The 22,098-nt window shown below is 44.1% G+C and overlaps 2 protein-coding genes across 14 annotated transcripts in view; one reads left to right on the top strand and one right to left on the bottom strand.

The window, feature by feature from the left end:
• The window catches only part of kdm4c (lysine (K)-specific demethylase 4C), a 79,863-nt gene extending 75,728 nt beyond the window's left edge, over positions 1-4,135 (bottom strand). For all 11 annotated transcript variants that reach the window (XR_011675776.1, XR_011675777.1, XM_071408278.1 and 8 more), the window contains exon 1: positions 3,989-4,135. The gene's annotated coding sequence lies outside the window, so the exon portion shown is untranslated. The remainder of the gene's footprint in view (positions 1-3,988) is intronic.
• A 417-nt stretch (positions 4,136-4,552) lies between these two features.
• The window catches only part of ecpas (Ecm29 proteasome adaptor and scaffold), a 57,792-nt gene continuing 40,246 nt past the window's right edge, over positions 4,553-22,098 (top strand). For 2 of the 3 annotated variants that reach the window (XM_071408281.1, XM_071408280.1), the window contains exons 1-17: positions 4,553-4,755; positions 7,725-7,855; positions 9,340-9,456; positions 10,872-11,011; positions 11,270-11,428; positions 12,593-12,761; positions 13,068-13,207; positions 13,479-13,557; positions 14,000-14,119; positions 14,458-14,543; positions 17,152-17,227; positions 17,359-17,408; positions 17,896-17,962; positions 18,154-18,276; positions 19,287-19,390; positions 21,611-21,734; positions 21,869-21,949. In XM_071408281.1, coding sequence (XP_071264382.1) covers positions 4,728-4,755; positions 7,725-7,855; positions 9,340-9,456; positions 10,872-11,011; positions 11,270-11,428; positions 12,593-12,761; positions 13,068-13,207; positions 13,479-13,557; positions 14,000-14,119; positions 14,458-14,543; positions 17,152-17,227; positions 17,359-17,408; positions 17,896-17,962; positions 18,154-18,276; positions 19,287-19,390; positions 21,611-21,734; positions 21,869-21,949 — 1,794 coding nt within the window. In that variant the 5' untranslated portion in view covers positions 4,553-4,727. The remainder of the gene's footprint in view (positions 4,756-7,724; positions 7,856-9,339; positions 9,457-10,871; positions 11,012-11,269; positions 11,429-12,592; positions 12,762-13,067; positions 13,208-13,478; positions 13,558-13,999; positions 14,120-14,457; positions 14,544-17,151; positions 17,228-17,358; positions 17,409-17,895; positions 17,963-18,153; positions 18,277-19,286; positions 19,391-21,610; positions 21,735-21,868; positions 21,950-22,098) is intronic. The other variant, XM_071408282.1, reaches the window with a different exon arrangement.

Raw genomic sequence — 22,098 nt, forward strand, 5'->3', positions numbered from 1 at the left:
CTAGCCTACATACCGTAGAGACACTAGATCCCAGCTAGTCTACATACCGTTGTTTAACTTGGGTCAAACGTTGAGGGTAGCCTTCCACAAGCTTCCCACAATAAGTTGGGTGAATTTTGACCCATTCCTCCTGACAGCGCTGGTGTAACTGAGTCAGGTTTGTAGGCCTCCTTGCTCGCACACGCCTTTTCAGTTCTGCCCACAAATGTTCTATAGGATTGAGGTCAGGGCTTTGTGATGGCCACACCAATACCTTGACTTTGTTGTCCTTAAGCCATTTTGCCACAACTTTGGAAGTATGCTTGGGGTCATTGTCCATTTGGAAGACCCATTTGCGACCAAGCTTTAACTTCCTGACTGATGTCTTGAGATGTTGCTTCAATATATCCACACAATTTTCCATCCTCATGATGCCATCTATTTTGTGAAGTGCACCAGTCCCTCCTGCAGCAAAGCACCCCCCCCCCCACAACATGATGCTGCCACCCCCATGCTTCATGGTTGGGATGGTGTTCTACGGCTTGCAAGCTTCCCCTTTTCCTCCAAACATAACAATGGTCATTATGGCAAAACAGTTCTATTTTTGTTTCATCAGAGCAGAGGACATTTCTCCAAAAAGTACGATCTTTGTCTCCATGTGCAGTAGTCTGTCTTTTTAATGACGGGTTTGGAGCAGTGGCTTCTTCCTTGTCGATATATATGTCGATATAGGACTCGTTTTACTGTGGATATAGATAATTTTGTACCCGTTTCCTCCAGCATCTTCACAAGGTCCTTTGCTGTTGTTCTGGGATCGATTTGCACTTTTAGCACCAAAGTACGTTCATCTCTAGAAGACAGAATGTGTCTTCTTCCTGAGCGGTATGACGGCTGCGTGGTCCCATGGTGTTTATACTTGCGTACTATTGTTTGTACAGATGAACGTGGTACCTTCAGGCATTTGGAAATTGCTCCCAAGAATGAACCAGACCTTTTTTCTGAGGTCTTGGCTGATTTATTTTGATTTTCCCATGATGTCAAGCAAAGAGGACACTGAGTTTGAAGGTAGGCATTGAAATACATCCACAGGTACACCTCCAATTGACTCAAATTATGTCAATTACCCTATCAGCAGTTTCTAAAGCCATGACATCATTTTCTGGAATTTTCCAAGCTGTTCAAAGGCACAGTTTACATACAATAAGTTAACTTCTGACCCACTGGAATTGTGATAGTGAATTACAAGTGAAATAATCTGTCTGTAAACAATTGTTGGAAAAATTACTTGTGTCATGAACAAAATAGATGTCCTAACCGACTTGCCAAAACTATTGTTTGTTATTAACAAGAAATTTGTGGAAAAACGAGTTTTAATGACTCCAACCTAAGTGTATGTAAACTTCCGACTTCAACTGTAGTCTACATACTGTAGAGATACTAGCATCACAGTTAGTCTACATACTGTAGAGATACTAGCATCACAGCTAGTCTACATACTGTAGAGATACTAGCATCACAGCTAGTCTACATACTGTAGAGATACTAGCATCACAGCTAGTCTACATACTGTAGAGATACTAGCATCACAGCTAGTCTACATACTGTAGAGATACTAGCATCACAGCTAGTCTACATACTGTAGAGATACTAGCATCACAGCTAGTCTACATACTGTAGAGATACTAGCATCACAGCTAGTCTACATACTGTAGAGATAGTAGCATCACAGCTAGTCTACATACTATGTGCAGTACTACAGTAGCCCTATTTTACAGCACAGAAGTAACCATGTATTTACTAAGTCGTATTAAAACGGTTATCATAAAGTGGGTTGGTTCGAGCGACCCGAATGCTGATTGGCTGACAGCCGCGGTATATCACGCGTATTTACAAAACATGTCGTTGTACTGCTCTAATTACATGGATAACCAGTTTATAACAGCAGTAAGGCACCTCACATCAGGACCAGGGTTTGGGAACAACACTCAGTGTTGTGCAGTGTAGGCTACAGTATTGTTTAAATGAATGACACATCAATAAAAAGCAACATGTAGGTTATTATTGTGTAACTAACCAATAAGGACCGATTGCAATAATAACCTGTGTGCAACATATTTATTCTTCTTATCAGGTCTTATTGGTTAATGACACAAAACCACCGAGGCAGCAGGCTGCTCCTCCTTCTTCCTGAGTCCAGCTCGAACACACCCGTTTCTACTAATTAACTCATCATCAATCCAATAAGCCTTGATAAGCTAGTAGATTAGCTGATCTAAACCCAGTGTTGCAGGCCCCCTATTCCCTATATAGTACACTACTTCTTACCATAGGCCATAGTATAGGAGTATGGGTTCTGGTCAAAAGTTGTGTACTAAAAAGGGTGCTCTTTGGGATGCTGCCCCATTCTTACTCGTGTAACCTTCAGTTCCGCTGTGTGTTATTTACAAGTTGACCACTGGGTGGCGGTCATCTCCCACAAAAGGAAATCGTGGTCCTCTGCTAGTTACCACCAGCAGGGTTCCGATCACCACAACTCTGGGTCCGTCCCGAATGTCACCCTATTCCCTACATAGTGAACTACTTTTAACCAGGGCTTACATCAAAATTAGAGCACTATATAAGGAATAGGGCGCCATTTGGTATACTCACTTCGAATTTACTTTGACAAAGGAGACAAAGGACTAGACACACAATAACAGTTGGTTTCTTTTTTTAAAAATTGTTCACGCAAAACAGTACATTGAGGAATATACCCACAATAAGGAAATGTGTCTCAAATCATTCATATAGATTATCTCGCAAAGCAATTAACGGGTTATACAATAACAATAAACAATAACAATAAAACGTTACATTTGAATTGATTCGAATAAAGTAAATCTATGAATTCTGTTGTTGCAGTTACAATATAACGGTATTGATCATGCTTGATATAAAATGGTAACTTTGTCATTTAAAGCTGTTCAAATATTTTCTTAAATCATGCACTTATATCTAGTAGCTACATGATTAAATCACTTGTGACAGTGCATTTATTTCCCAAGATAAGTCCGAAGTGCAGTGTGGCTAATCTGATCTTTGTCCGTCTTTCTGTCTGAGCTAGCCTACGTTCAGTTGTGGTAGCCAGCAATGGCAGATCGAAGGAGACAGTTAAAATAATTTATAACTACGACTGATTGAATCAACCACTCCCTTTCTTTCGTTATTGTCAGAATTCAAGAGTCTTACAGTGGTCAAACGTGAGATAAATAATAAGAACTGGTTACGATGAGAAAAGGGAAAAATAGCCAGCTTGCTAAACTGTCCATCTGCACAATGCGCGTAGCAGAGAAGGGGTTTAAATCCCATCTTGAATGGATGCAGTCGAGATTTATGCTAGCTAACAAGGCCCGCGGTAGCTAGCAAGCTACTAGCTGACGAAATATACTGCACGAATTGAACATATATCAACCATAAATGGTCTGGCTGTTATCCAGACACACAGAGAAATACATTTAGCTAGTAACGTTAGTATTGTGCATCGCAGTTTCACTGGTTTAGCTAGCTAACAACAGATTAACAGTTAGCTAGCTATTTGCTAGTAGAAGTTAGCACAACGTAAACACCAAATCAACGGGTTCGAGCTAGCCTCACCAGCTACTTGTGAGGGGTAACTGTTAGCTAGCCAGTAATAAAACAGGGTATAAGAAACATTCTGTGTTAGATGTGTAACGTAGACTATGTCCAAGCAGAGCTGCTATATCTACAGCCAGTTAACTCTATGCAATAATGTCTGAATCAATTGATAATGCATGCATGCAGCGAAAACGAGTTGCTGTTATTAGCCAACGTGTGCCAAATTGGGCTAGCTAGCAACAGTAGCTAGTTAGCTTAGCCAACTAGCTAGCCTAGCCAACCAGTCCACTGCTACAAACGAAAATAGACGCCACAAACTAGTTGACACTGAACGTTATAGGCATGAATTAAACCCGTGTTATATATAGCATTTGTCAGGAAATTTGTACTGTACCTTTTGGTGTATGAAAAATTGTGTTTCGTTGTATTATTGTTTATCTCTTCTCGCCCTGATCGCCCAGCTGTTTTCATATAACAGCTGGTCTACAGCGACTTGTTCTTCAGACTTCTGCCAGGTCGATAAGTAGATTTCAGACCAGTGGTGTAGTTGGCTGCCCCCTGTCGGCCAAAGATGCACCTTCACTTCAACAAATGTAGAAAAAATAACAAACATAATAAAATGAAGCATTTATTTAATTTTAGGAATATTTTCTACAAATGTTCATTCAGAAATGCTTGGTTTTTCACTTTGGGGAAACATTTCGATTTATATTTTCTCCCTTCCTGTTTTCCTATTGTTTCAGTGTCTACACAGAATTTCACAGTTTACACATGTAAAGAATGAATAAGACTACGTGTGTGCAATATGCATGTCGCTAGCTATGTCTGTTATCGTTGCACGGTGCTGTGTGTGAAGCAGGTGTTAAGACTAATTACAGCTAGCACTACCGACTTGGATATAGTGAAAGAGGAGTGGCATCTATCACCGTTGCGTCCGTTTGGTTCACTTAGGAACCAAACGGACGCAAACAGTCCAAAAAGGGGAGGAACCTACCTGAATTCGTCCAATAAGAAACTATAATTTTCGTTGCAAAATATTTACCGTTAAAACGTTTTGCTACGACATGGATTAATGAATAAACCCCCAGGGTGAGAGAGAGAGAGAGAGAGAGAGAGAACACCGATGACTTTCTATGAACATGGCCGCTCAAGATGAACTCAGTAAGTTTCTACCTGTTTTTGCAGTGATTAAATGCATGTAAGACACGTCATGTATCGGTAACACGTATTATTGCATTTAGTACACAGTCATAACTTATTCTATCAAGCAACACGCCTGTGATATGAACTCTAAACGTTGATTTGAGGTAGCTAGCTAACGCTAGTAGAAGGCCGTCTGCACAGTCATGGTCCAAATGAAAGTGTTACAGTTGTATTAAAGATCAACGTGATCTGATGACGACTGGAATAGTTTTACATTGGATCAGTCATTTCATTCTCTATTTGTAACGATGTCATGTTAGATCTGTAACTACGATTAACTAAACGATTTATATGCCTTGTGCCAATTTGGCGTAACGAAGTGGCTAGCTTGCTGGTTAGCAGTGCAGCCAGGCGTCCGGGACAATATGAATTGTCTTGAAGATTAGCCTTGTGTGTGAAGTTAGCTAATTAGCGCTAGTAGCTAGCTAATTCATTGCAAGCAATCTAGTTAGGTATCTCGGTGTAACAGGTTGCATACATGGCATGAAAGATGACACTTAATTTTCAGTGCAGTGAGTGTGTTGGCAAACACACCTCTCACAAGGTAACGTTAGCTAGCCATTTCCCCCCACCCACAGCAGCAGTTAGCTAGCCACGTTTGAGATGATTTAGGGAACTAACTAACCAGCCAAATCACCAGCTAGTTAGCTAGCTACTAATTTATATCATTCATTCCTTGCCCACTAGTTGCCAGTCTGATGCAAGTCGAAAGCATATACGCCCTGTCTGACAGCTAATGGCTATGTCATGCAGGCATTGTGATCTAGCTCAGAACAGCATGTAACAGCCTATCCACCCCAGTTATAACACATATAACACAATACAAGGTGCATTAGCTATTATAACATTCCCTTGTTGATACTTTAGGTCTAAATGGTGTAGCTACATTTGAAATGTTTACAGTTGAGTCATTTAGCGGACTCTTTGTCTTAATCAGAGTAAACTGAGCCACACTGGACCAGCTAAATGGACATACACACTCTCTGTGTTTTCTGTACCTTATTTGGACAGGTGTGTTTTCTGTACCTTATTTGTACAGGTGTGTTTTCTGTACCTTTTAATTAGACAGGTGTGGCATTACAGGTGAGTACAGAGGTAGAAGGCGTAGTTTGAAATGTGGACACAGGGAGTGAACCCCGGTCTTCGGCGGGGAGCATTATATGTGCATAGAGACCCGGGACCGGCTCCGCTAGATGAGAGGCTACATGTTCAACATTTAGTTGGCCCAATCTCCCAACCAAACCAGTTATCTAAGGCTGTGACGAGAGTTAGGGGATGCCTAATGTGATGAAATCACAGTCAGGACTGGTTTCCTGGACACCAGTTATCTAAGGCTGTGACGAGAGTTAGGGGATGCCTAATGTGATGAAATCACAGTCAGGACTGGTTTCCTGGACACCAGTTATCTAAGGCTGTGACGAGAGTTAGGGGATGCCTAATGTGATGAAATCACAGTCAGGACTGGTTTCCTGGACACCAGTTATCTAAGGCTGTGACGAGAGTTAGGGGATGCCTAATGTGATGAAATCACAGTCAGGACTGGTTTCCTGGACACCAGTTATCTAAGGCTGTGACGAGAGTTAGGGGATGCCTAATGTGATGAAATCACAGTAAGGACTGGTTTCCTGGACACCAGTTATCTAAGGCTGTGACGAGAGTTAGGGGATGCCTAATGTGATGAAATCACAGTCAGGACTGGTTTCCTGGACACCAGTTATCTAAGGCTGTGACGAGAGTTAGGGGATGCCTAATGTGATGAAATCACAGTCAGGACTGGTTTCCTGGACACCAGTTATCTAAGGCTGTGACGAGAGTTAGGGGATGCCTAATGTGATGAAATCACAGTCAGGACTGGTTTCCTGGACACCAGTTATCTAAGGCTGTGACGAGAGTTAGGGGATGCCTAATGTGATGAAATCACAGTCAGGACTGGTTTCCTGGACACCAGTTATCTAAGGCTGTGACGAGAGTTAGGGGATGCCTAATGTGATGAAATCACAGTCAGGACTGGTTTCCTGGACACCAGTTATCTAAGGCTGTGACGAAGAGTCTAGGGGGATGCTGTCTGGAATGTGATGAAATCACAGTCAGGACTGGTTTCCTGGACACCAGTTATCTAAGGCTGTGACGAGAGTTAGGGGATGCCTAATGTGATGAAATCACAGTCAGGACTGGTTTCCTGGACACCAGTTATCTAAGGCTGTGACGAGAGTTAGGGGATGCCTAATGTGATGAAATCACAGGACTGGTTTCCTGGACACCAGTTATCTAAGGCTGTGACGAGAGTTAGGGGATGCCTAATGTGATGAAATCACAGTAAGGACTGGTTTCCTGGACACCAGTTATCTAAGGCTGTGACGAGAGTTAGGGGATGCCTAATGTGATGAAATCACAGTAAGGACTGGTTTCCTGGACACCAGTTATCTAAGGCTGTGACGAGAGTTAGGGGATGCCTAATGTGATGAAATCACAGTCAGGACTGGTTTCCTGGACACCAGTTATCTAAGGCTGTGACGAGAGTTAGGGGATGCCTAATGTGATGAAATCACAGTCAGGACTGGTTTCCTGGACACGGATCAAGCCTAGTCCTGGACTTTAAGCATGTGTCACGGGGTGGGATTTGAACCCTGGCGTCCCAAATGGTACCCTACTCCCTATACAGTGCACTACTCTTGACCGGAGCCCTATAGAACCTGGTGAAAAGTAGTGCACTACTCTTGACTGGAGCCCTATAGAACCTGGTGAAAAGTAGTGCACTTTAAAGGGAATAGGGTGCCATTTGGGACGGCCTAGTATCATCATTTCTAATTTTCAAATCTTTCCTTTCTCCTCCTCCTTTCTCCACCTCTCCTAATTTCTCCTCCTGTCTCCTCCCTTCTCCTCCTTCTCACCTAATTTCTCCTCCTGTCTCCTCCTCTCTCCTCCAGATCAACTGGAGAGAGTTTTCTTGCGTTTGGGCCATGCCGAGACAGATGACCAACTCCAGGACATCATATCCAAGTTCCTGCCCCCGGTCCTCCTCAAACTGTCCAGCGTGCAGGAGGGAGTCAGGAAGAAAGTAAGGGACACACTGATGTCTGTTTCTTTCGTCCTACGGTACCAGTAGCCTGCACATAGCTGTGTCTCCGTTCTCCGGGACCCTTCTCCAGGAAGTGTTCACTTGCACTTATTCTCGCCTGTATTTTACAATGGAGGACTTGGAAACTCCCTCCGGCCAGTGCTTACATCAATCCTATGCTTTTAAATCCATGACGTGGTGTGTGGAATACAAGTGCACACAGACACAGCTGCTCAATGTTATTGGGAAAGGCCCATCCACAGCACTGTAGTAATATCAATCACTTAACAGTCAACTAGTAAGCATAGTGATATTGTCCCCCTCCATACGTTGGTGTGCATGCTGCTGGAGTTGCCGGAAGCTGTTCTCTCCATATATAGAACACACAGATTCGTTGTAGACCTGCTGGTACACACTACTAGTACACTATACAGTAGCTTTATGCTCATCATAAACCATCTCTTCTAACAGTCAACTGGAATCATCATCTATTCTCTACCAGGTGATGGAGCTACTGGTAACTTCTTATTAGAACTAATTCATTCTAACCGGTGCCCCTCCACATTGACTCTGTACCGGTACCCCCTGTATATAGCCTCCACATTGACTCTGTACCGGTACCCCCTGTATATAGCCTCCACACTGACTCGGTACTGGTGACCCCTGTATATATCCTCCACACTGACTCGGTACTGGTGCCCCCTGTATATAGCCTCCACATTGACTCTGTACCGGTGCCCCCTGTATATAGCCTGCACATTGACTCTGTACCAGCTCCCACTGTATATAGTCTCCACATTGACTCTGTACCGGTGCCCCCTGTATATAGCCTCCACATTGACTCTGTACCGGTACCCCCTGTATATAGCCTCCACATTGACTCTGTACTGGTACCCCCTGTATATAGCCTCCACATTGACTCTGTACCGGTACCCCCTGTATATAGCCTCCACATTGACTCTGTACCGGTACCCCCTGTATATAGCCTCCACATTGACTCTGTACCGGTACCCCCTGTATATAGCCTCCACATTGACTCTGTACCCCCTGTATATAGTCTCCACATTGACTCTGTACTGGTACCCCTGTATATAACTAATCATAACCTCTTGTTCTCTCTACCAGGTGATGGAGCTACTGGTAACGTATTGTTATAACTAATTATAACCTATTGTTCTACCTAGCAGGTGATGGAGCTACTGGTAACTTATTGTTATAACTAATCATAACCTCTTGTTCTACCTACCAGGTGATGGAGCTACTGGTAACGTATTGTTATAACTAATTATAACCTCTTGTTCTACCTACCAGGTGATGGAGCTACTGGTAACGTATTATAACCAATTATAACCTCTTGTCCTCTCTACCAGGTGATGGAGCTAATGGTAACGTATTGTCATAACCTCTTGTTCTCTCTACCAGGTGATCGAGCTACTGGTAACGTATTGTTATCACCACTTATAACCTCTTGTTCTCCCTACCAGGTGATGGAGCTACTGGTCCACCTGAACAAGAGGATTAAGAGCAGACCTTTGATCCAGCTACCAGTAGAGACTCTCCTGGTTCAGTACCAGGACCCTGCTGCAGCATCCTTTGTTACGGTAATGCTCTACATTCTACCTGGGGGGGTGCGTTCAGCAGGACACGAAAGTTGTGGAAAGTTCAGATGGAAATATATGACGTAGAACAAACATGCCTCTCCAGACGTGTAGAATAAGGAGTCACGACGGGCTCTATTCGTTATATTTCTATGCCTGCTGAAAGTGGCCTTGGTCTACTTCGACAGCCTGGTTCAACTAGATGGTAATAGACCAATCCCCCAGGGTCTGGTTTGGTGTCGGGTAATGTTGCCCCTACACACTGATCTTGAGTCAGTGTAGCATTTTTCTCTACTAATGGTTAAGGTTGGGATTGGGGGAGGAGAAGCTGATCCTAGATCTGTACCTTGGGGAGACTTCACCCCGGAGCTGTGCAGCCTTCTGTCCTTGCTACTGCTTGCTCTTTGGGGAATAGAGGGCTATTTGGGATACTTCCTGTTATTATCTATGTAGGGAATAGAGGGCTGTTTGGGATACTTCCTGTTATTATCTATGTAGGGAATAGAGGGCTGTTTGGGATACTTCCTGTTATTATCTATGTAGGGAATAGAGAGAGGGCTGTTTGGGATACTTCCTGTTATTATCTATGTAGGGAATAGAGGGCTGTTTGGGATACTTCCTGTTATTATCTATGTAGGGAATAGAGAGAGGGCTGTTTGGGATACTTCCTGTTATTATCTATGTAGGGAATAGAGAGAGGGCTGTTTGGGATACTTCCTGTTATTATCTATGTAGGGAATAGAGAGAGGGCTGTTTAGGATACTTCCTGTTATTATCTATGTAGGGAATAGAGAGAGGGCTGTTTGGGATACTTCCTGTTATTATCTATGTAGGGAATAGAGAGAGGGCTGTTTGGGATACTTCCTGTTATTATCTATGTAGGGAATAGAGAGAGGGCTGTTTGGGATACTTCCTGTTATTATCTATGTAGGGAATAGAGAGAGGGCTGTTTGGGATACTTCCTGTTATTATCTATGTTGGGAATAGAGACGTGGGTCCTGTTATTATCTATGTTGGGAATAGAGAGAGGGCTGTTTGGGATACTTCCTGTTATTATCTATGTAGGGAATAGAGAGAGGGCTGTTTGGGATACTTCCTGTTATTATCTATGTAGGGAATAGAGAGAGGGCTGTTTGGGATACTTCCTGTTATTATCTATGTAGGGAATAGAGAGAGGGCTGTTTGGGATACTTCCTGTTATTATCTATGTAGGGAATAGAGAGAGGGCTGTTTGGGATACTTCCTGTTATTATCTATGTAGGGAATAGAAGGCTGTTTGGGGTATTCATCCTGTGATTATCGTGTCAATATGGCATCTCTCAAACTGAGTAGGCCAATGTTCAAACTCTGTATATATAATCCATGTCTCTGTTTACCATGTTCTTTACTCCTCTGACATTGTGAGATTTTTAATCCAGAACGGTGGATTCTCTCTGCAGAATTTCACCATCATTTACATCAAGATGGGTTACCCTCGACTGGAGGTGGGGAAACAGTGTGAGCTGGCACCAACCCTGCTGACTGCTATGGAGGGCAAACCTGAGCCCCAACAGGATAGGTAAGGAGGGAGATGGAGAGAGACACACACACTATACGTACACACACACACACTGACTTCCTGTCCTCTCTCCCTCCTAGCTTGATGCACCTGCTGATCCCATCCTTGTATCACACGAAGTACATTAACACACACACACACTGACTTCCTGTCCTCTCTCCCTCCTAGCTTGATGCACCTGCTGATCCCATCCTTGTACCACATGAAGTACATTAACACACACACACATACTGACTTCCTGTCCTCTCTCCCTCCTAGCTTGATGCACCTGCTGATCCCATCCTTGTATCACATGAAGTACCCAAAGGACTCCTCCAACACTTCCAAGATGGCGTCTCCCTTCATCCTGATGGAGAAACCCAAGACGGTTCAGTTACTGCTGGAGTTCATGCTGGATGTACTGCTGATGCCTTACGGGTCAGTGGGGAGATACGCTGCCTCTCCAAGGGCCCTGGGCACTAGTAGTTCACTATGTAGGGCTCTGGGCACTAGTAGTTCACTATGTAGGGCACTAGTAGTTCACTATGTAGGGCACTAGTAGTTCACTATGTAGGGAATAGGGCTCTGGTCACTAGTAGTTCACTATGTAGGGCACTAGTAGTTCACTATGTAGGGCACTAGTAGCTCACTATGTAGGGGATAGGGCTCTGGTCACTAGTAGTTCACTATATAGGGAATAGGCCTCTGGTCACTAGTAGTTCACTATGTAGGGAATAGGGCTCTGGACACTAGTAGTTCACTATGTAGGGAATAGGCCTCTGGACACTAGTAGTTCACTATGTAGGGCGCTGGTAGTTCACTATGTAGGGAATAGGCCTCTGGACACTAGTAGTTCACTATGTAGGGCGCTGGTAGTTCACTATGTAGGGCGCTGGTAGTTCACTATGTAGGGCGCTGGTAGTTCACTATGTAGGGCGCTGGTAGTTCACTATGTAGGGCGCTGGTAGTTCACTATGTAGGGCGCTGGTAGTTCACTATGTAGGGCGCTGGTAGTTCACTATGTAGGGCGCTGGTAGTTCACTATGTAGGGCGCTAGTAGTTCACTATGTAGGGCACTAGCAGTTCACTATGTAGGGCACTATGTAGGGAATAGGGCCCTGGTCACTAGTAGTTCACTATATAGGGAATAGGGCTCTGGTCACTAGTAGTGCACTATGTAGGGCACTATGTAGGGCACTAGTAGGGCACTAGTAGGGCACTAGTAGGGCACTATGTAGGGCACTAGTAGGGCACTATGTAGGGCACTAGTAGGGCACTATGTAGGGCACTAGTAGTGCACTATGTAGGGCACTAGTAGTGCACTATGTAGGGCGCTGGTAGAGCACTATGTAGGGAATAGGGTTCCATTTGGGATGTAAGCCTATGGGGCCATTTTAAGTGTTCAGGTATGCTAGTATGTTATTGGTTATTGTTAAAACATTGTAAGATACTATAAAACTTGCAAACAACATGCTCACTCAAGTAATTGTTTTTCCAAAGACTGCCTGAATGAATTATTACAATCCCTAAACAATTTACCTTGTAGTTGACCTGCCCCTCCTCTCCTCTGGCCTCCCTCCCTCCCTCTCCGCTGACCTCCAGGTTTGTCCTGAACGAGCCTCCCACTCGTCCAGCTCCCTCGTCCCCTCAGGGTAGCGCTGGGGCAGCAGCGGCCGGACAGGGCCTCCCCCAGCCTCCTCCAGGGATGAGCGTCTACGCTGCCAAGAGGGTCATCGGCGAGGCCCAGTGGAGCCCAGAGCAGCTGGAACAGGTACTGACCTTTTGAACTTTGAACCTTTGACCTTAGAGGAAGGTGTATCACACCTTCCTCGGGGCTGCATTTAGCCTAGTGGTTAGAGCGTTGGGCCAGTAACCAAAAGGTTGCTAGATCGAATCCCTGGAGCTGACAAGGTACAAATCTGTCGTTCTGCCCCTGAACAAGGCAGTTAACCCACTGTTCGCCAGTAGGCCGTCATTGTAAATAAGAATTTGTTCTTAACTGACTTGCCTAGTTAAATTTAAAGGTTGTTGTGTGGTTGTTGTACTGCTGTTGTAAGGTGACGAGTGTCTCTCCCAGTGTAAGCTAGGCATAGTGAAGTTCATCGAGGCAGAACAGGTACCGGAGGTGGAGACGGTGATACACCTGGTGGTCGCCTCTAGCGACACGAGACACGGCGTTGCCACGGCCGCAGACCTGGAGCTCAAGAGCAAGCAGAGGTGGGTATCTATGGGACTATTCTACTATTATGGGATGGTGCAATAGGGGCGCACCTCATAAGTCCATTTACAACATACTACAGGATTTGGTTCTGGGTATCCCGAGAGTTCGTTCTGGGTATCCCGAGAGTTCGTTCTGGGTATCCCGAGAGTTCGTTCTGGGTATCCCGAGAGTTCGTTCTGGGTATCCCGAGAGTTCGTTCTGGGTATCCCGAGAGTTCGTTGGTTTGTGATATGATGTCATGTGTTGTTGTTGTTGTTTATTTTTCAGTATTATCGACTGGAACAACCCCCTGATCGTCAACAAGATGTACAAGGTCTACCTGGGAGACATCCCCCTCAAAACTAAGGTGTGGAAAGATTCTGAACTCATTCTAACTTGGTCTTGAATTGATCCCCCCCCAATTGGAACGAGTTCATCACCTCCAACCTTCTGAACTCGTTCTAACTTGGTCTTGAATTGATCCCCCCCCAATTGGAACGAGTTCATCACCTCCAACCTTCTGAACTCGTTCTAACTTGGTCTTGAATTGATCCCCCCCCCAATTGGAACGAGTTCATCACCTCCAACCTTCTGAACTCGTTCTAACTTGGTCTTGAATTGATCCCCCCCCAAATTGGAACGAGTTCAAAAGGCTTCCTGACACGAAGTGGTATTGATGACCCGGAGGCTGAGATCTGTCCAGCATGGTCGCTACATCATCCTGATTGGTTGTATGTGTGAACGTTATCACACGTTCTGTGTGAAACTATTGGCCGACTAATGTCCTGCTATGTGACGTTATGTCATAGGGGGCCAGTCTGAAGAGGGAGCTGAAACATGAGCCGGTCAGCACCAGAGTCAAGATGAAGATCCTACCACATCTCCTACGCTCACGCCTCGCCGCTGAGTGCTTCCCCGCTAACATACAGGTACTGCTGGTGTGTGTGTTCTAATAAATTAACAGTTTAACGTCCTGGAAATGTGTGTTCGTGCAAATCTTTGAATGTCCTACCACTGTCTTTCCCTCAAGGAAACCTTCATCACCTGTCTATTTCCTGTTTCTCTTCTACTCGTTCTCTCCTCTCCTCCTCTCTCTTCTCCTCCTCTCTCTTCTCCTCCTCTCTCTTCTCCTCCTCTCTCTTCTCCTCCTCCTCTCTTCTTCTCTTCTCCTCTCTCTCCTCCTCTCTTCTTCTCTTCTCATCTCTCTTCTCCTCTCCTCCTCATCTCTCTTCTCCTCTCCTCCTCATCTCTCTTCTCCTCGCGCCAGGTGGTGTACGACGGTCTGTTTGGAGCCAACACCAACAACAAGCTGCTCTCTCTCACACTTCAGTTTGTCCACCACATCTGTCAGGTGTAAGTACTGGTCCCAAGTCAGTTTCATCCAACCCTTACACATAGGAGGAGTCACTAAGAGCTGGTCCTAGATCAGTTTGTTCACCACATCTGTCAGGTGTAAGTACTGGTCCCAAGTCAGTTTCATCCAACCCTTACACATAGGAGGACTCACTAAGAGCTGGTCCTAGATCAGTTTGTTCACCACATCTGTCAGGTGTAAGTACTGGTCCCAAGTCAGTTTCATCCAACCCTTACACATAGGAAGAGTCACTAAGAGCTGGTCCTTGATCAGTTTGTTCACTATCACATGCATGTTGTAAGCACTTATTCCAGGTCAGTTTGTCTTCTTAGTTCACCGTTACACACAGAGAGAGATTGCCGTTTAGAGCTGGTCCTAGATCAGTTTGAACAGTGGTCACCAACCTTTTTTTGAGTCCAAATGCAAGCAGAGATCTACCGCTGTTTAACCAATTAAAACCAGTTCTGTAGTAATGAGGTTTGTGCAGTACGCTACATGCCCAATACATGATCACTGCATACTGGCTTTGCTTGAATTTACCTGCCAATGCTTTGTTGTTCGAGACATGTTTTAGAAAAATTATATTTCAACATTTTGAGGTAGGCTATATGATCACACCGGTAATAGATCCATTGTTGTATTACTTGTGAGCAACACACATTAGTGAGCACACATTTTAAATAATTAGCTTTTTATTTTACTGGGCTGAGCGTGTCTGCATCTGAGGGTCAGTCTCAGCAGAGGGAGAGAGCAGCGGACTGAGGGTCCGTCTCTCAACATCCCTCCGCTCTCCCTTTCCTCCACTGACACTGACCCAAAAAAGGGACACCGTCTTCTAGCTGATGGCGAAACTCGAGTCGCACCTCATTATTTCTGCCTCGTGCACAAATCCACGTTGTTACTCCTATGAACAGAGAAAGTGAAATATTCCTCGATATTAAAAAAGACCCAAGCCTCTAATAATAACAACACAAGCCTATAGATCCACTTTCCTCCTCATTCATTACAGCTGCAGTGCTTGTTGTAGCGCTGAGTGGAAATAGGAAGTACGTGCATTTTATGGGTTATAAAAGTGTTGAATACAAAGTGTTGACAGCGCTGAGTAGAAACTTAAACATGAACTCACTCATAAAAACAGCAGCTTTTTGCTGTATTCGTTGACAGTCTCTCTCTAGTCGTGGTTTTAAACGTTTTGAAATCTCACAGTATCAATTTTGCCGTAGCTTTCTTTATGCCCGCTACGTTACTTCAGACTCGGTCATCTGAGCAATCTGATTGGCCAGCGGTAACATAGTGCACTTGATTTCCTTCCCAGGCCCACCGGGAAGGCAGAGTTTGTACATTCAGACACATGAAGTGGCAACAGTTTGTACATTCAGACACATGAAGTGGCAACAGTTTGTACATTCAGACACATGAAGTGGCAACAGTTTGTACATTCAGACACATGAAATGGCAACAGTTTGTACATTCAGACACATGAAATGGCAACAGTTTGTACATTCAGACACATGAAGTGGCAACAGTTTGTACATTCAGACACATGAAATGGCAACAGTTTGTACATTCAGACACATGAAGTGGCAACAGTTTGTACATTCAGACACATGAAATGGCAACAGTTTGTACATTCAGACACATGAAATGGTGTGAAAGGTTGCATTAATCAAATCTGGTATCAGGATAAAATGTGATTCAAAGTCACCAAATATACTTTAAGTATTTTTATTTAACATCAGCTCAGAATGGTAAATGCAATTTTCGTATATACGGGTTCACTGCATCACCACGCAGGGTAAAGCAGGGAACTGACTGAAATAGTACAGACATCTTCTTTTATACTGTGTCAGTAGTAGTTCCAACTTCAGAGTTGGCCTGTCACAGTAGAGGCTTAGCGTGGTTTAGACTTGCTAGCCTATCGGTGGTGCCCAGATACAGCACTCAGGGTTCAAATGTCCGTAATGTTGTTTGTGAAGATTGAACTGATTTGTTGGTTTCTATACATTCCTCAGTTCCTGTTTTCTTGTTATTCAGCATTTTTCCATCTTGTCTCAACCTTGTGGGTTGCACAGTCGACACCCTAGATTAACAACAGCTTTTCTGCAGTCACGCTATGTTTTGTGATTAACATGTCCTACTTCTATAAGGCATATATTTAGGTTAAAAGAGAACAAAACCATCCCTCACAATGGCAACAGTTTGTACATTCAGACACATGAAGTGGCAACAGTTTGTACATTCAGACACGTGAAATGTCAACAGTTTGCCTACCCGGCGCGCAGGGCAGCAGCTGAATTGGCTGCACCGACCACCAACAGCCCGAGACCAATAAAATAAAATTAGGAACACAAGGTTTTATCGTTGGGTTTTGTACAGAAATGTTTGGCGATTGACTAGAAATGCCTTGGAGATGGACAACGACCGGTTGGTGACGACTGAGTTAGAAGGGAATGCTTCAATAACAAAAACAAACAAACCACAAAAACAAATTGAAGGGATCATCAACGGAGTGTCTGTGGGCTTTTTGTTCCAGCCCAACACTAACCCACACCAGAGCCTCTCCTAACATGTCCTGACATGTTGTGATGTGTCTCTCCTCTCTGACAGATGCCCTGACACCAACAAGCCACTGGGTCTGATGCTGCTGAATGGCCTCACCAAGCTCATCAATGAGTACAAGGAGGTAAAGCCATCAATCAGTGTGTTTTTAATCTCGTTTCATCCACCACTACACATTCTCCTTTTTCAATGGTTGATGCTTTGCGTGCTCCTGGTATAGAGCATGATGGGATATGTTGTTGTCTGGTTTGGCAGGATCCTAAGTTGCTGTGTATGGCCTACTCTGCTGTGGGGAAACTCGCCAGGTACTTACAGTAAAGTCTTGTCTATTTTAAAAATGCGCTATGCCCGAAATCGCTCCACCATTTCCTGTTTGCTAAAATTCTAATAGTTTGCCTGATCTCGGTTCATGTGACAAAACAAACGAGTGTAGTGTTGAGAATCATTGTACCATCTAAAACGCTGCGAAATACCTTCTCCATAACCAAAAATATTGTATATTCAGCTGTTTTGAAGCTGCTGTACAAAACCCGAAATCAAAAGACGCAAAAAAAAAAAACTAAACTTAAGAACGAGAAGCATAGAAAAAGTGCACATAGAATAGATCTACCGCTTGTTCTCACAGCTTTCAATGAGAACCACATATCTGTAACACACGTTTCTATGTGAATTTGGTCAGATTACCCCCCCCCCCCTAAAAAGCCACACATTGGAGCTTTAACAACCAATAGACTGTGTCTTGATAATTATGATGATGATGTGATAGTGAGGGGATGTTTCCTCTCTCCTTAGCCGGATGCCCCAGCTCTTCACCAAAGATATTGCACTGGTCCAGCAGTTCTTTGAGGCCATGTGCAAGGTAGGTGTTCCTGCATCAATGCTATTTGAAAACACTGTTTACCTACATATTATTTATATATATATATATATATATGTGTGTTTTAGAAAAGACACAAAGGCATCCCGAAAACATAATTCAAGGTTTATGGCAGCGACTTTTTCATATATTCTAACCGTCCTCCTGCCCCGTCTGACCTTGTCTGTGTACAGGAGGAACCCGACGTCCGTCTAGCCATCCAGGAGGCTCTGTCTATGATGGTGGGAGCCTACGCTAACCTACAGGGGGCGCTACTCAACCTGATGGAAGCTCTGGTGGCAGCTTACATGGGCAAGGTAACACTAGATATGATTTCTCCCGTGACACGTTAACCTACAGGGGGCCGTACTCAACCGGATGGAAGCTCTGGTTTCTCCTACGACGGAGGGTAGGCAACTAGATTCAGCCCCGAGACCATTATTGTCGGAGAGGACGATCGGGGAGCCGGAACCTAAATGTAATCATTTGTAAAAGGCAAAGTCCAAAGTCCAAGAAATAGATTTTATTTGAAAATAACAGTAATTTCATACCTTGATTACATTGAGACACCGTCACATATCTCTTTATTGATGGGAAGACTTTGGGAACAGATTTCCTAAACTAAATCCTGCTGCTGATTCATGTCTTGTTTTGCCCTTGTTCTTCTTCCTTTGGGGGGTCCAACATAAATCACCACGGTCCACCTGTTTCTGACCCCTGTCCTATGATCTCTCTATGATTTGTACATGAAATATTACTAGTTCTACTAGCTAGGATTTCTACTATGAAATTTGGTGTAGAAAAACGTATGATATAATTTACCAGGAATATATGGCGCGTGTTTCATATTGTGTCGTCATTGTAGGGAATACTGTTGTCAAAGTATTCCGGAATATCACTGTTGTCAAAGTATTCCGAAATATCACTGTTGTCAAAGTATTCCGGAATATCACTGTTGTCAAAGTATTCCGGAATATCACTGTTGTCAAAGTATTCCGGAATATCACTGTTGTCAGCGTATTCCGGAATATCACTGTTGTCAGCGTATTCCGGAATATCACTGTTGTCAGCGTATTCCGGAATATCACTGTTGTCAGCGTATTCCGGAATATCACTGTTGTCAAAGTATTCCGGAATATCACTGTTGTCAGCGTATTCCGGAATATCACTGTTGTCAACGTATTCCGGAATATCACTGTTGTCAAAGTATTCCGGAATATCACTGTCTCTGAATTTAGTGTTGCTGAAGAATCTAGATGATTTAAGTTGGAGTATTGCTTTCTGATTGGTCAGTCAAAGTTCTAAATATTGTGTTGTGATTGGTCAGCCTGAGGTGCAGGTGCGTCAGGTGGCAATGAAGTACGCCAGCACGGTATTCGCTCCTGATCACGTGCCCTCCAGATACTTGCTCCTATTGGCTGCCGGGGACCCGTAAGTCTCAACACTAGACACACACTGACATAACACACCGAGTATAAAACATATAGAAAGTCTCCGCACTACATCCATCCCATCCACCTTCACAGGGATAATACTGACTGACTTTACAGTGAATATATCCCATCCACCTTCACAGGGATAATACTGACTGACTTTACAGTGAATATATCCCATCCACCTTCACAGGGATAATACTGACTGACTTTACAGTGAATATATCCCATCCACCTTCACAGGGATAATACTGACTGACTTTACAGTGAATATATCTCATCCACCTTCACAGGGATAATACTGACTGACTTTACAGTGAATATATCCCATCCACCTTCACAGGGATAATACTGACTGACTTTACAGTGAATATATCCCATCCACCTTTACAGGTGTAATACTGACTGACTTTACAGTGAATATATCCCATCTACCTTTACAGGTGTAATACTGACTGACTTTACAGTGAATATATCCCATCCACCTTTACAGGGGTAATACTGACTGACGTTACAGTGAATATATCCCATCCACCTTCACAGGGATAATACTGACTGACTTTACAGTGAATATATCCCATCCACCTTCACAGGGATAATACTGACTGACTTTACAGTGAATATATCCCATCCACCTTTACAGGGATAATACTGACTGACTTTACAGTGAATATATCCCATCCACCTTTACAGGGATAATACTGACTGACTTTACAGTGAATATATCCCATCCACCTTCACAGGGATAATACTGACTGACTTTACAGTGAATATATCCCATCCACCTTTACAGGGATAATACTGACTGACTTTACAGTGAATATATCCCATCCACCTTCACAGGGATAATACTGACTGACTTTACAGTGAATATATCCCATCCACCTTTACAGGGATAATACTGACTGACTTTACAGTGAATATATCCCATCCACCTTTACAGGGATAATACTGACTGACTTTACAGTGAATATATCCCATCCACCTTTACAGGGATAATACTGACTGACTTTACAGTGAATATATCCCATCCACCTTTACAGGGATAATACTGACTGACTTTACAGTGAATATATCCCATCCACCTTTACAGGGATAATACTCACACAATGGTAGGATAGCTCCTATGGTATTTGTCAATGTGTTATTGAATTTTGTATACTTAATACGATTTGTATTTCTTTTTTGTCGTTTGTGCGTTGTTGCGGGACAGAGGAGGTGTGGTGTTATTAAGTAGTAGTATAAAGTGTCTCTGTGGTGTGTTATTATAGGAGAGAGGCCCAGAGTGTCCTGACCTCCGTGTCTCTATGGTTTGTTGTTATAGAGTGTCCTGTGTTATTATAGGAGAGAGGCCCAGTGTCCTGACCTCAGTGTCTCTGTGGTGTGTTATTATAGGAGAGAGGCCCAGAGTGTCCTGTGTTATTATAGGAGAGAGGCCCAGAGTGTCCTGTGTTATTATAGGAGAGAGGCCCAGAGTGTCCTGTGTTATTATAGGAGAGAGGCCCAGAGTGTCCTGTGTTATTATAGGAGAGAGGCCCAGAGTGTCCTGTGTTATTATAGGAGAGAGGCCCAGAGTGTCCTGTGTTATTATAGGAGAGAGGCACAGAGTGTCCTGTGTTATTATAGGAGAGAGGCCCAGTGTACTGACCTCCGTGTGTCTGTGGTGTGTTATTATAGGAGAGAGGCCCAGCGTGTCCTGACCTCCGTGTCTCTGTGGTGTGTATTATAGGAGAGAGGCCCAGAGTGCCCTGTGTTATTATAGGAGAGAGGCCCAGAGTGTCCTGACCTCTGTGTCTCTGTGGTGTGTTATTATAGGAGAGAGGCCCAGAGTCCTGACCTCCGTGTCTCTGTGGTGTGTTATTATAGGAGAGAGGCCCAGAGTGCCCTGTGTTATTATAGGAGAGAGGCCCAGAGTCCTGACCTCCGTGTCTCTATGGTGTGTTATTGTAGGAGAGAGGCCCAGAGTGTCCTGTGTTATTATAGGAGAGAGGCCCAGTGTCCTGACCTCTGTGTCTCTGTGGTGTGTTATTGTAGGAGAGAGGCCCAGAGTGTCCTGTGTTATTATAGGAGAGAGGCCCAGTGTCCTGACCTCTGTGGTGTGTTATATTATAGGAGAGAGGCCCAGAGTGTCCTGACCTCACTGTCTCTATGGTGTGTTATTATAGGAGAGAGGCCCAGCGTGTCCTGACCTCCGTGTCTCTGTGGTGTGTTATTATAGGAGAGAAGAGGTGTGCAGCGAGGCCCAGCGTGTCCTGAGGGCTCTGCCTGCTAAGAACTCGGAGAAAGAGGGCCGTAAACCCATGCCCTCCTTCCCTGACATGGTGGCCTACATCCAGGAGAAGGTGAGAGCGTAACCCCCGTCCGTCCGTCACAGATCTAGCCCCTGTCATTAGATCATTTACTCTCTAGTTAACATGTAGAAGTACAGGTGTGTCAGCAGGCAGCCTTGTTGATCTGTCCTGGTCTGTTCTTTTAGGCTGCTCAGAGGATGAAGACACCAGCTAAGTACATCGTGGGGACGTACACTCTACCCTTCAACCCTTCTGCGTTTGCCGAGGTAAGAAAAGAAAAAAAACGAATTCAACTAAATAGTTGTATGAACATCATGCTGTTTGTGACTGGCAAAAACCACAAAACAATCGGAAGAGGAAGTTAAAGTATGAAACAGAACATGAAAAAATGATGGGACTAGAGAGATTTACCTTT

This window comes from Salvelinus alpinus, chromosome 6 (genome assembly GCF_045679555.1).
Source record: "Salvelinus alpinus chromosome 6, SLU_Salpinus.1, whole genome shotgun sequence".
Classification (NCBI taxonomy): Eukaryota; Metazoa; Chordata; class Actinopteri; order Salmoniformes; family Salmonidae; genus Salvelinus; species Salvelinus alpinus.